General features: G+C 46.0%; 2 protein-coding genes across 2 annotated transcripts in view; one reads left to right on the forward strand and one right to left on the reverse strand.

The window, feature by feature from the left end:
* Positions 1-3,203: 3,203 nt before the first annotated feature.
* On the forward strand, positions 3,204-4,147 carry LOC103090630 (olfactory receptor 1F12-like). Its single transcript, XM_082931450.1, is given in 3 exon segments — positions 3,204-3,430; positions 3,432-3,813; positions 3,815-4,147. Coding segments are annotated over 3 exon segments (942 nt in total).
* A 390-nt stretch (positions 4,148-4,537) lies between these two features.
* ZSCAN25 (zinc finger and SCAN domain containing 25) overlaps positions 4,538-13,397 on the reverse strand; it is a 17,615-nt gene continuing 8,755 nt past the window's right edge. Inside the window, exons 6-10 of the mRNA XM_007468905.1 lie at positions 13,254-13,393; positions 12,865-12,950; positions 11,880-12,047; positions 11,151-11,342; positions 4,538-4,689 (exon numbers count right to left, since the gene is read on the reverse strand). Of these exons, the coding sequence (XP_007468967.1) occupies positions 4,538-4,689; positions 11,151-11,342; positions 11,880-12,047; positions 12,865-12,950; positions 13,254-13,393 (738 nt within the window). The remainder of the gene's footprint in view (positions 4,690-11,150; positions 11,343-11,879; positions 12,048-12,864; positions 12,951-13,253; positions 13,394-13,397) is intronic.

Genomic DNA, 13,397 nt, shown 5'->3' on the forward strand with positions numbered 1-13,397 from the left:
GGTGAGGTCAGGGAGAGGGCAGAGGCCCAGGTCATGAGTAGCCCTGTGAGATTTGGCAAGCACTCTAGGTTTCGTTTTGAGTGGGATGGGAAGCCACTGGAGGATTCTGAGCAGAGAAGTAACATGATCTGACTTACATATCTTAACATTCAACCCTGGATGCTGTGTAAAAACAGACTGCTGAGGCTTTAGGGAGCCCGGTTAAGAGATGATTGTAGGGCTTCTCTGGTGGCACAGTGGTTAAGAACCGGCCTGCCAATACCAGGGGACACGGGTTCGAGCCCTGGTCAGGGAAGATCCCACATGCCGCGGAGCAACTAAGCTCGTGCGCCACAACTACTGAGCCTGCGCTCTAGAGCCCACAAGGCCATAACTACTGAGCCTGCGAGCCACAACTACTGAAGCCAGTGCATCTAGAGCCCATGCTCCACAAGAGAAGCCACCACAATGAGAAGCCCTCACACCACAACAAAGAGTAGCCCCCGCTCGCTGCAACTAGAGGAAGCCCGCACGCAGCAACGAAGACCCAATGCAGCCAAAAATAAAAATAAATAAAATATAAATAAATTTTTAAAAAATAAATAAGTAATGAAATCACTTTACATATTTAAAAAAAGAAGAAGAAGAAGGGGGAAGTGACCAGCAGTGCTGGCTCCAGCTTGTTGGGTTTCTGTCGGGTTTCGGGAGATGGAGCCTGAGTAGACGAGCAATGGTGGCCTTAGGGAGGGAAGTTCCAGGAACTGGTGGGGAGGCCTGAAAAGGGGGCTACGTGAGAGAATAGGAAGGGGGAACTGGAGAATGAGTACTGACCACATTTTGAGGACTTTTGTGGAAAAGGGGAGTAGACAAATGAGCTGATGGCCAGAGGGGAATGTGAGGTCAAGGGTGGATTTTTCAAACTGGGGGATGTCTGCATGCTGACAGGAATGGTCCAGAAGCTATGGGGTTGGCAATCCTTTCTGTTCGAAGTTAGACGTTTTGAGCTTTGGTGTTCTTAAAATAGGAGTACTAGGAAAGACTCTCTTCCTAACCAGCGGGACATACTAACAAGGAAATTTTCTTCTCCCATATCTCTGGGGAAGTGGGAGGATGGGAAGGAAAAGAGAGGATGCAGACACCCTGGTTCAAAAGGAACGTTAGTCAAGAAAGGGACAGAGCTTTTGTCACTGCACCACGGCTCCCATTCACACATGTGTCAGTCTCAGCACCTATGCTGCAGCCACACGAACAAGCCCTCTCTCCCTAATACAGGCGACCCTCTTCCACCATGTCCCTGCCCTATCCAACCTGCTCCACACTCCCCTCCTCCTGCCCCTGTGCTGGTCACTGCAGGATTCCCTGATCCATTTACACTGATGCTCCAAGTTTAAGTTTACCCCGTGGCACTTCCTTGGTCTTTTTGAGAAAAATCAAAGTACTGCTTTGAAATCAGACCAACCTGGAATCAAATCCTGATGTCTTTTGGGGAAATTATTCAAACCCTCTAGGTGTCAGTTTACTCATCTGTAAAATAAGAATAATAACACCTACCTTATATATGTTGTGAGGATTAAATACGTGCACATACATGCACACACCTAGTCCTGTATATGACACGCAGTAGGTGCTCAATGTCAGCTCCCTAGGCTAAGGAGTTACCTTTCCATTCGACTAGAAGCTTCTTGGGAACAAGAACCATCTCCTTCATTGTTTTCTCATCTCTCACATCACCCAGTTTTAGAGCTGTTTTAATCAGTACTGATCAAATGAGGATTTAACCCATATTAAATACATGTTTCCCTTCATTCTTACTTTTCACCAAACAGATTTCTCTTAGCCTCCTGCATTTATATCTTATGGTTGTCCTTTACCAAAGATTCTTGCCTTTGGGTCGCCAAATACTCAAATCCTTTTAAAAAAAAAATCACATCAGTAAAACATTCATTCAAAACGAGCCATTTATTTTCCATACTAAGGCATAGCTCAACAGAGGCCAAGAGCTCAGCTGGGTCCTGCTGCAGAGCTGAAATCTCCATCCCTGCTGTACGCTGCCCAATTGAGCTGATAAGCTCCTTTGCTCCAAGCAAAATGGCGGCACAAAGCCTCCCAAGACCGTTTACCCATTCCACTGCCTGCCCAGTTCCCAGGTGGGCCATACCGATTCCCATAGCTTTTCCAGACTGATTTCCCCCGTCAGCTGTTCCCCATCCCCAAGCAGCACAGTAACTCCAGTTGCTTCTTTCTCCCCCTCCCTCTTGATGATTTACATTCTATAGGACCCAAATCCCAACTAACTATTTTTTTGAAGCACTGAAAAATCATTTCTATCTAGTGAAACTTCAGCTGAGCTCGCACTGAACTGTTACAAACTCCAACTTTGAGGGATCCCTATGCTGCCCTGCTGCCCACTCTGTGCAACATTACACCTTCAGTTTCTCTTTGTTATCTGCAGGGGCAACTCTCTCCCTCCAGAGGTGAGGCCCTTCCTGGGTCAGCCCCAACAGAAGGGTTGGCTGAGCTGTCCCAGTCAGCAGGCTTTTCTGTCCAGGTTTGCTCTGGCCAACTCCATCCCACAGCATCACCAGGACCAAGGTGGCCCAGAGTCGGTGACGAGTGGCAGCCGGAGCTTCTTGATCCCTGGGCTCCATGTGGGTGGAAGAACACGGAAGATAAAATACTGGTGGGGAAGGAGGTTTGTGCGGAAGGAGGATGTTTATGAATATTACCCTCAGGTTCCACGTATGTGCCATTGTGGTTCCAGAATTCTGTATAGCAAGGGCCTTCGGGTGGCAATCCTATTGGGAGTAGGAGGAAATTACATTCCTATAGCTCTTTACTTAATACTGAGACAACATCACAACAAAGAATGAAAGTATGATAGAATTTTGGGGGGCTAAGACACCCTAAGTAGCCCCCTTGTTGCCACCACTGAGTACTGGGCCGTATGTCACAAGGATTCTCCTTGGAGAGATGGCACATGGGGCTTTGTGGGGCTCAGGTGTATTAGTATTTTGGTGGCAAAATCATTAAAATCCTGACTTTGGGATGTGTTGAGGCCACAGGACTCCCCGGTTGATAGGTAGAGAGACTTCTTTTGGCTTTCTACCAAATGAACACAGAGATGTGAGCTGAGGGATTATATGAGGGAAGGAGGGAGGTATGGGCGCCTCCATCTTCTCTAAAGTCTGCTCCTGGTCTGGATCTCCTAGCAGGACCAGCCAACCATGGAGAGGCGAAACCACACACAATCGCCTGAGTTCATCCTCCTAGGGCTCTCAAGCCAGCCCGAGAGGCAGGAGCTGATCTTCGGGCTCTTCCTTGTCACGTACCTGGTTGGGGCAGCAGGGAACTTGCTCATCATCCTGGCCATTGGCTCAGACTCCCACCTCCACATGCCCAAGGTCTTCTTCCTCAGCGACCTCTCCCTGGTAGATTTCTGCTTCATCTCCGCCAGTCCCCAAGATGCTGGTGAACATCCAGACACAGACTCAGTCCATTTCCTATGGCTGCTGCCTAGCCCAGATCTACTTCTGCATTTTGCTTGCCAACATGGACAACTTCCTCCTGACGGCCATGGCTCGTGACCTCTACACAGCGACCTGCCAGCCCCTGCACTACTCCACGATGATGAGTCTGCCAGTCTGTGCCCTGATGCTGGGGAGCTCCTGGCACCTCGCCAACTTCCACTCCCTGCTACACACCCTCCTCATGGCCCGGCTGGAGTTCTGTGCCAGCAACGTCATCCCTTACTCCTTCTGTGACCTTGCTCCCCTGATCCAGCTCTCCTGCCCCAACACCCAACTCAACCAACTCATGATTCTGCTGGAAGGGGGACCTGGTGGTCCTCATCCCCTTCCTTGGCATTCTCGTCTCCTACATCCACATTGTGTCTGCTGTGCTACAGGTCCCATCTGCCCGGGGCAAACCAAAGGCCTTTTCCACCTGTGGCTCCCATCTTGCTGTGGTCATTCTCTTCTATGGGACCATCACAGGGGTCTACCGGAGTCCCTCATCCTCCCACTCAGCTGACAAGGATTCTCTGGCTTCAGTAATGTAGATGGTGGTCACCCCCGTGCTGAATCCCTTTATCTACTGCCTGAGGAACAAGGACATGAAGGGAGCTCTAAGGAAACTGGTCAACCTGAAGGCTTTATCCCATGGGCTGTGACGGCAGAGCTCTCCTTCAGGGCCTCTGTGCTAGGAAGAGTATGAACCCCAGGGACAGGCTCCACACAGAGAGGGTGGGAAGAGCACAGACCTCATTGTCCTGCACTGTCACCATGGCCAGGGAAGCCTCCCATTGCTCCATAAGTAACCTGCAAGTCCCAAACTTCTTGGCCCCTGCACTGACTGCCCAGACTACCAAAGGGGAATAAACTCTCCCGTAAAGACAGGACCACATAAACAGGTATAAACTAGCTCTATCTGCAGACCTTCTGGAGGGGGTTCATGTGAAGGGTGAGCTCATAGGAATCTGTGACCTATGCTGACAGCCTGTGCCAAAGAGATGCCCTCTGAGTGCCCCCACGCACCCCACAGAGCCTCAGACCCTTAACCCTCAAGCATCCCAGTTTCCAAACTCCTCCAGTTCCTCCACCACCATCCCACACCCTGGGGTGAACCTAGCTTTGGAGACAGGCTTCACGGTCCTCCGCAAACCTGTCCCACTCTCGGCCTTGGGTCCTGCCGGGTGGAGCTCCACAGCTCTACCTACTTGTATCAGGAATTCCTATAATGACTGTCTCAGCTGAACACCAAGGCAGGCCCCATACTGTCCCATTTATGTGCTTTTCTTAGGAAAGAGAGGTCTGCTGGCCACACGGTAAAGAGAGAAGAGAGGCTAGACTTAGAGCTGGTTCTCTGGGTGTGAAGCACGTAAAAGGCATGAGCCACAATAATCCTTATGAAGGTGCTTCTCTACAGGAAGGACCCGGAGAAGGAGACAAAGGGGAAAGGCCTCATGTAAGAAGTTTATGGCTGAACAAGTTGTATGTGGCCTCCTAAGCAACAGGGTAATATCCTAGGCTGCAAGGGGTATGGCAGAGCTGGGAGAGCATTACCCAGAAAGTCAGCACAACCAGCATCCAGTCCTGGCCCCTCCGATTACCAGCCATTTGACTCCAGTCTCTCTGAAATTGACCATTCTACCAAACACACCGTGCATTTTTGTCCCTCTCATGCTATTCCAGCCATCCCATTTTGCTCATTTCTATCAAAATTCTAGTTGCCCTTCAAGCTCGCATAAAATACCACGCCCTTCGTGAAGCCAGGTCAAGTCTCCCCAGTCAAGAGGAAGTATCTTTTTCTGCTCTGGAACTGCATATAATTTGAATTCTATTATAGCCCCTTTCATGCTCTGCTTTGCATTCTTCCACTTTGCAGAGTTCACCTCAACTCTACCCCAAACAGGATTGTTGGAGTCGAGTTTAAAGATTTTTTTAATTTTAATGTTTTGATTTAAATTGACAGGAGACATGGAAAAAAAACGCTTATGGCCTTTCTCCCCATGATTTTGCCTTAACCAATACTCTTATATTTCCCCAACACCAGACAAGGAGAAAGAGTTTACCAAGCTGGTTGATCAGAGCCCAAGGAGTTCACTGGTCCATATTTTATGAAGGGCAGTGTGCCCTAAAGGGTCATCATCCAGGCATGCAGCTCCCTTCCTTCCAGCCTGGCCCCCGACTGCTCATCTTCTATCAGTATTTCTGTTTGGAGTCTCCACTTAGGTCCAGTCACTTCTCTCGCTCTCTGTCTCTCTCTCTCTCTCCCCACCATGCCTGAGCACACAGGTCCTCAATTCAGATCTGGGGCTGAGAGTGGGAAGCAAGGGAGGCCAAAGCTACTTTTCAGCCCACCTTTTACCAGTGAGCCCATGATGGAGGTTACTGGGTATAACTCAGATACTAACAGAGTTGTACTTTGGCTCAAAGTTTGCTATTGTTCCTTGAACATATTGTTTCCTTGGGATCCCTCAGGAGTTGGGACTATTGGATTTCAGCTTTCCTGGGTCTCTAATCATAAAACTACAATAATAGCAATAAAATCTCACCTCAAACCCATGAAAATGATGTGAAGAAAAGCTGACGTCAGCATGGAGAAGAGGTCTTCGTATGCATTTACTATAATGGTGAATAAGACAATGGTTTGGCCTCAAGGTAAAAAAAGAAAAAAGAACAAGAAAAAGATTAACAAAAAAAAGTTGGGGGGAGGCAGCAACGAATAAATTTGAAAGACCTTCAGCTGACCTTGCTCATCCATGGGTTGTGAGGACACTGCCTGCTCTGATGCCTACTTTTCCAAGGAAGGGCGTAGGATAAGATAACCCTTCTCTTACAGCAAACACCTTTTCAGCCTGGCTCAAGTCCTGGCCTGGAGGCTGCTTGCTGCAGGGTAAATAAGAAGGAATGACCTGCACACAGGTCAATTATAAAAAGTTCAGAAGCTCAGCCACTCTTAGAGACTTGATAGCATAAACCCAATCGTGTGAAGATACCAAAATGTTAACTTCTATTTAAAAATAAAATGTTCAAGAAGAAAGGGTAGGGGACTTCCCTAGTGGTCCAGCAGCTAAGACTCCAGCTCTCAATGCAGGGGGCCCGGGTACGATCCCTGGTAGGGGAACTGAGATCCCACAGACCACAACTAAGCCCGTGTGCCGCAATGAAGAGCCCATGCGCCACAAAGAAGACCCGGTGCAGCCAAAATAAATAATAAATTAAAATAAATTTTTTTAAAAAAGAAGGGGAAAAAATAGTTCCATTATCTACGTTTTTTAAATAGTTTTTTTTTGTTTTTGTTTTTGTTTTTGCGGCACGCTGGCCTCTCACTGTTGTGGCCTCTCCCGTTGCGGAACACAGGCTCCGGACGTGCAGGCTCAGCGGCCATGGCTCACGGGCCCAGCCGCTCCGTGGCATGTGGGATCCTCCCGGACTGGGGCACGAACCCGCGTCCCCTGCATCGGCAGGCGGACTCTCAACCACTGCACCACCAGGGAAGCACCCCCGCCCCCAGTTAGTTACATTTTAAACAAGTTCCCAGGTGATTTTGATGTAAGTGGTCTTCAGATGACACTTTGAGAATCTCTGTTGAAAAGCATTGTTAAAAGATAAACTGAGGCATAGTAAAAATTTTAAGAGTTTATCTGAGCAAATATCATTCCAGCCACAGGATGTAGGGGCAAGACATTCACAGAGAAGACAAGAAGGCAAAGGGAGGAAATTATTTGAGTGACTATAGCTTAGGCTTCCTTATACAGGAAAGTCAAGTTGGCTGTTTGTGATTGGTTGTCCTTAGGTTTCGATTTTTTTTTAACCTTGAGGCATTTACAGGCTGAGGTTTTGGTTTGCTTATATAGGCTGCCAAGGCTTTAGAATCACATCTAATGGTCTCCTTGTTTAATTTAACAGCATGACCAGTGATTTGAGATACCATCTTTATTATAAGCTAAATTTCCATATAGAGCTGCGTCTATTTCTGAACCCTGTATTCCACTCCATCCCTCCATTTATGCTACCACCACGCTGTTTAAACTCTTGGTTTTTCCACCTCTTATTTTCCATTCTTTCCATTAGCACCTTAGAATGCTTAGAACTGAAGACTGGGAAAACCTAGTGGGAACACTCATTCTCAACGATAAACTGTTTATCATTCACTCTGCTCTTCCAGTTCACAGCACATGCTGAGCCCTTCCACAGGAGTGGGCGAAATGTCTAGATGATAGAGACCGGATTTTCTCAAATTTTTCACAGACGTGGAGATGGTGTAAGACTCAAACAGCTTCTGCAGGTGGGACTCAAGAAGGCAAATACAGACTTCTACCACCACTTTTTCCCAGTCTCTCTAAAAGCTAATATACTGTGACGAAAGAAACGGAAGAACAGCTTCAGGGCTAACAGCACATTTTGGCTTCTGTAAGAAACTTGCTTGCTTGCTTGGGGCGGGAAGAACCGGGTTCCTGATTGGCTGATTCAAAATTAAACAGCTCCCTCCCGCCTTGGGGACTTCCCACCCTGTGAAGGGTATAAAAGCCTCGCCCGGCTGTTAGTCGGGGTCTCACTCACTTCTCTCCGAGTGGGACCCTGTCCGGACAGTTTGTGTAAGCTTCTATACTTGTACTTGTATAAATCCTTTGCTAATCTTTCTGCTTGGTGTTGGTGATTCTCGGGTGTCCTTGGTTGGGACACGGGTCGCATTTACCGGGGAACTTGACTCCAGGCGTGTGGCTCCCGGACCGCAACAATACTAAAGACACCAGAGTTTATTTTCACTGTTAACTTTCAAAATGTTTCCAACAATATTGATCTTTCTTTTAAAATTTTTATCCAATCTGTACTACAAATTTCTCATCTAAGTCATCTATTGATTTAGAATTTATAGTTACTCCTCATTAATCAAGGAGACTGCCAAATTGCTCACAGTTTTTTTCCTGTCCAATTCAAATTCTATCATATCTCTGGTGAGTTGAAAGTTCAACTTCAAATTTTCAAAGTGGTTATTTACCACATAGAAGTAAAACATACAATTGAAACTTGAATGACATGGGTTTGAACTGCAAGGGTCCATTTATATGCAGATTTTTTTCAACAGTAAATACAACACTACTATACCATCCGAGGTTAGTTGAATCTGCATATATTCAACCACAGATACAGAGGAACTATGTAACAGTGTGGGTTGACTATAAGTTATCTTGGATTTTCAACTATATGGATGGTCAGTGTCCCTAGTCCCTGAGTTGTTCAAGGGTCAACTGTACTTTATTTCAGTGGTCCCCAACCTTTTTGGCACTAGGGCCCGGTTTCGTGGAAGACAATGTTTCTATGGACTGGTGGCAGGGGAGGGGGGGTGGGGGAGGAGATGTTTCAGGCAGTAACTCAAGCCATGGGGAGTGGCAGATGAAGCTTTGCTCGCTCACTGCTCACCTCCTGCTGTGTGGCCCAGCTCCTAACAGGCCGCAGACCCATACCAGGCCATGGCTAAAGGGTTAGAGACCCCTGCTTTATTTGATTATCGAATCCAGTACACCTAAGATTTCAGAATAATCGTTTGTAATAACTGCAAAATCTCTACCTCCAATACTGATCTCTCAATCCCTCAACTAGTGAACATCCCAATCTAGAAATCTCCCAGGCATTTCAAAATTAACTTGCTCAAACTTAAATTTTATAGAGGTTCCTTTCTCACAGTGAATCTTTCTATCATCCAATCACAAACCAATGAGTCACCCTTGACCTTTACCTCCCTCTTGTAGTTTATCAGTCACCTCATCTGAAAATTTCTACCATAAGAATTCTGTCTTGAAACCATCTATATCCATGTTTACTCCTTAGTTGGTGTCTTAACGATTTCTTACTTAGATTATTGAAACACTTCAATTGTGGATCTTATCTATGAGTTCTCAGTAAGCCTCAAGGTTAGATCTTTTTAAAAGGCAAATGTGATCAGATGTAATTTGCATTTAAGCATTCTATAAATTATTATACTTGTCATTTTAAATTTAAAATCCTTAAAATACATTTTTTGCCATAACTGCATATTATTTTTCATATTTAGATATCTGCATGCTTTTATTCAGTCCTAAGCCTTTGTATATGGTGTTCCTTTTGCCCTTAATGCTCCTTACCAATCCTTATTTTGTTATTCATTCTAAAGAAATAAGTTTTGGTTAACTATGTCCTAGAAGCTTTATTCTCTCTGCCACCCTGCTATCATTTACATAGGCATTTATTGGTGTCATATAATCCAATCATCTTTATCATTGCACTTATCAAATTACTTTCTACATAAAATGCTTTGCAAGATATCAAACTATACATGACCCTACAGGTCTGTGAGTACATAAATAAATGAATTTACTGAGTCAAATTTTTAAAGTAACAAGTATTTTAAAGTATCCATAGAAAATATCTGTGGAAAGTGATAAAACCTTTATAATGTGGATGAATTACTTATGTTTGCAGTGGGGAATGTTTACAATTGGAAATGCAGTTGTAAACAAGAGAGCTAGTTCTTTTCTTTGAGGATCTTAACTTATTGACTCATGGGGAGAAAAAGAAATAAAATGTAAACCAAAAACACACAAAATTCCTTATAAGTGTAGTAGGTTTTATGAAGGATAAAGAAATAGGATTGACACAACAGAGAGTAATTACTTTTTGAGAAGGTGTTTTGTTTTAGATAATCAGAGGAGTCCTCTTGGAAGCGGTGTCATTTTAACTGAGATCTGAATGATAAATGGCGGTCAGGCTCACCAGTCATCCAGGAGGAAAGTGCACAGTATGATAAAATGGCTGGTGGCAGGCCCTGAGATAGGAGTAATTTGCCATGTTTATGGAAGTGAAAAGGAGCTAGTGTGACTGAAATGTAGAAAATGAGGCTGAGGAGGTATATGTGTGTTTACTCATACATTTAAAAAATTTATTTGATTGAAGTATAGTTGATTTACAATGTTATGTGAATTTCTGCTGTACAGCAAAGTGATTCAGTTTTATATATATATATATATATATATATATATACATATATATATAGGGGATGCGGGTTCGTGCCCCGGTCCGGGAAGATCCCACATGCCGCGGAGCAGCTGGGCCCGTGAGCCATGGCTGCTAAGCCTGCACGTCCAGAGCCTGTGTTCCGCAACGGGAGAGGCCACAACAGTGAGAGACCCATGTACCACAAAAATTAAATAAATAAATAAAGTTGAATGATGAATACATGAGGATTCATTTATCTATGTTTGAAATTTTCTATTATGAAAAATTCCTAAATAGAAAAATACAGAAAACAATATTTGACATTTGAATAGATACCAAAAATAAGGCTACTACAACTCCATGGGGAAAGATTTCTTCTGAGACTCTTTTGAGGAACTGTCCGCTTTGGTCTCAAAGCAGACAGGGGAGCCCACGTGGGAAAGACAACAAGTCCTCTTACAGAAACTCCCTCAAGAGATCTCAACTGACTGGAAACCCAGTGTACGATCAGAGAATCTACCACTTAATTCAGGTAAACAGAAGCCCATTGATGAGCAACTCGGAGGCCACGCTGGCCCCAAACTCCCCGCCTAGCTTTGGAATACAGACCTTCCAGAAAAGGCCAAACTCAGGTCAGGTCAGCCCCCACGTCACACAGACTACAGGCCAGACAGAGGCTTAGGAAAAGCCTCTTACTGGGTTTGGCCTCCAGGTGGCTGTAAGCCTTGCCTGGCTTGTCTGGGGCATGGGGAAGAAAAGAGCTGACTCTGCACCTGTACCTCGATGTTGCTGAGAAGGAGCAGCCCAGCATCTCAGAGAGTGGACATCTCACAGCGCCCTGGTCAGCACAGCCTCGTGGGGACAACTGAAGGGCCAGGAGTTCATTCGCTAAATCAAAAGTAAACACCACGGTTATCTGCCAAGAAATGAGTGATAAAATAATGTTTTTCAAGGTGGACTGAGTAATGTAACTCTCAGTATTAAAGTCATTACCATTTACCTTATTTACAATGGAAAATGGGGGGAAAAAAATCCCAGTGAAAGAATATAATATCAAGAGGCACCATGAGACAAATCACATCTTGCAATTACAGGACACAGTCCAAAGACAGACTAACTTACAGTCCCATCAGAAAACTAATCACTCAGCAGCCGGCGTCCAAAGGCACAGCATTACGACACTGCAGCACGGTCCAGGCTAGTTAGGCAGTTTCCAGAATGTCCAAGAGAAAGGAAAACCTTTAACGACGGCAAAATAATATAAGAAAGCTTAAACACGTTTACAAACACTGCATCTTCTCATTTTTTAAAAAATGTGTTTTATTTGATGCCTACAAACATCTTTGTTTTTCCTTAATTGGCTCTCATGCAAAACAGACTGCTACCGTCTCATCATCTCCAGGAGGCCCTGAGGACCCCAAGTACCTCTCAGATGACAAGGACCGAGATGCACTGAGGACGGAGATGATTCAGGAACAAGAGGTAGGTGGTGGCGAATGCATTTCAGGGCCAGCTGACAGGACTGAGGCAGAGGCTCAGACGCCAGGTCCAGAGGGTCCTGGGGAGCAGCCACGGGTTCCACTTTGGGTGGTTCTGAAGATCAAATACATTGACCAACACGTAAGCTCCAAGAGGACTGGGATTTCCCACCCCACCTCCACACCCCGCCTATTTTATTCACTGATGTACCTCAAGCACCTAGAAGAGTTCCTGGCACACTGTCGGGCCTCAATAAATATTTGTGGAACGAGTCAAGTGAGCACACAGGGAAGCAGCGCATTTTATGTACACTGTAAAGTGCCATCAAACACAGGGCATTAATACCTAGTTCATCTTTTGGCCTCATTTAATTAGAATTTTATACAGACCTGGATGTTTTTAAAAATACTCTCATGTTTATACAGTGATCAACAGCAAAATATTAATTTCCTAACAGATGTGTGGACAGTTGTTATTGTTCAAGGAATAATGGAATGGGGAAACCACCAACGAGTAGACTGTCACAGAGACAAAGGGGGCCGCAAATAGAGTAAAATAAAGGAGGCTGCCTGAGCGACCCCAGCTGGGAGGAAAAGATCAGGCACCTGGAGGGGCAGGGCAGGAGCGCAGAATGAGCCTGAGAGGACTTCCTCTCGCTCCGCACTCGCTGTGAAGGGAACTGAGGGCGCTCTGCGTTATTAATGAGTCTGCTTCCAGGGCCCAATCACAAGCTCCAGGGGAATGAGGTCTCATCTGTCTCGTTCACAGCACTCTCAGCACCAGGCGCACAGTAGGTGTTATTTAGCAAATAAATATCTGTTAAATGGAAAAGAGAATTGGGGGAAGGAAGGGAGACAGAGCTAATGTTCTTGCAGGGACACAGTCCTCAGAAAAATGAGGTTCAAGCTGCCGACATGGGACAAGATTTCACCTTGACAAGCAGACTCGCTCAGGAGGTAGACGTGAACATCCACTGAAGGAGAAAAACCGGGACCTGAACTGAAACTCCGGATACCACTTCCTCAAAAAGGGTAAGAGAAAGTACGAGCACCACTTGGGTAGGAGACTTGAGATGCTGTGCCCTCTGGCCTCTCAAATAAACCAGGCCTCTCCCTTCCCCTATGTGTGAAACGAGTGGAAAGAAAATGGGTGAAAGCGCCACTCTGCCCCCAACGTCCCTCGATGCCCCCAACCCTTCAGTGAGTAAAGTGGGGCGCATCCTCCAACGAGGTCTCCCTCCGCCTGGTGGTTCCAGAAGGCCCCGCCTTCTCTGGCACCTTCTGTGAGCAAAAGACGGGCATTTCGGCCGGGCGCCCTCACTGCCCTGGGGTCTCCTGGCGATGCTGCGTCTTCTGGTGCCGGTTGAGGATGGACCGCTGGTTGAAGCTCCGGCCACAGGCAGGGCAGCAATAGGGCTTCTCCCCAGTGTGGATCCTCTGGTGCCTGACCAGCCGCTCCCCCTTG

Source organism: Lipotes vexillifer, unplaced genomic scaffold (assembly GCF_000442215.2).
Source record: "Lipotes vexillifer unplaced genomic scaffold, Lipotes_vexillifer_v1.1 scaffold12, whole genome shotgun sequence".
In the NCBI taxonomy this organism is placed as follows: Eukaryota; Metazoa; Chordata; class Mammalia; order Artiodactyla; family Lipotidae; genus Lipotes; species Lipotes vexillifer.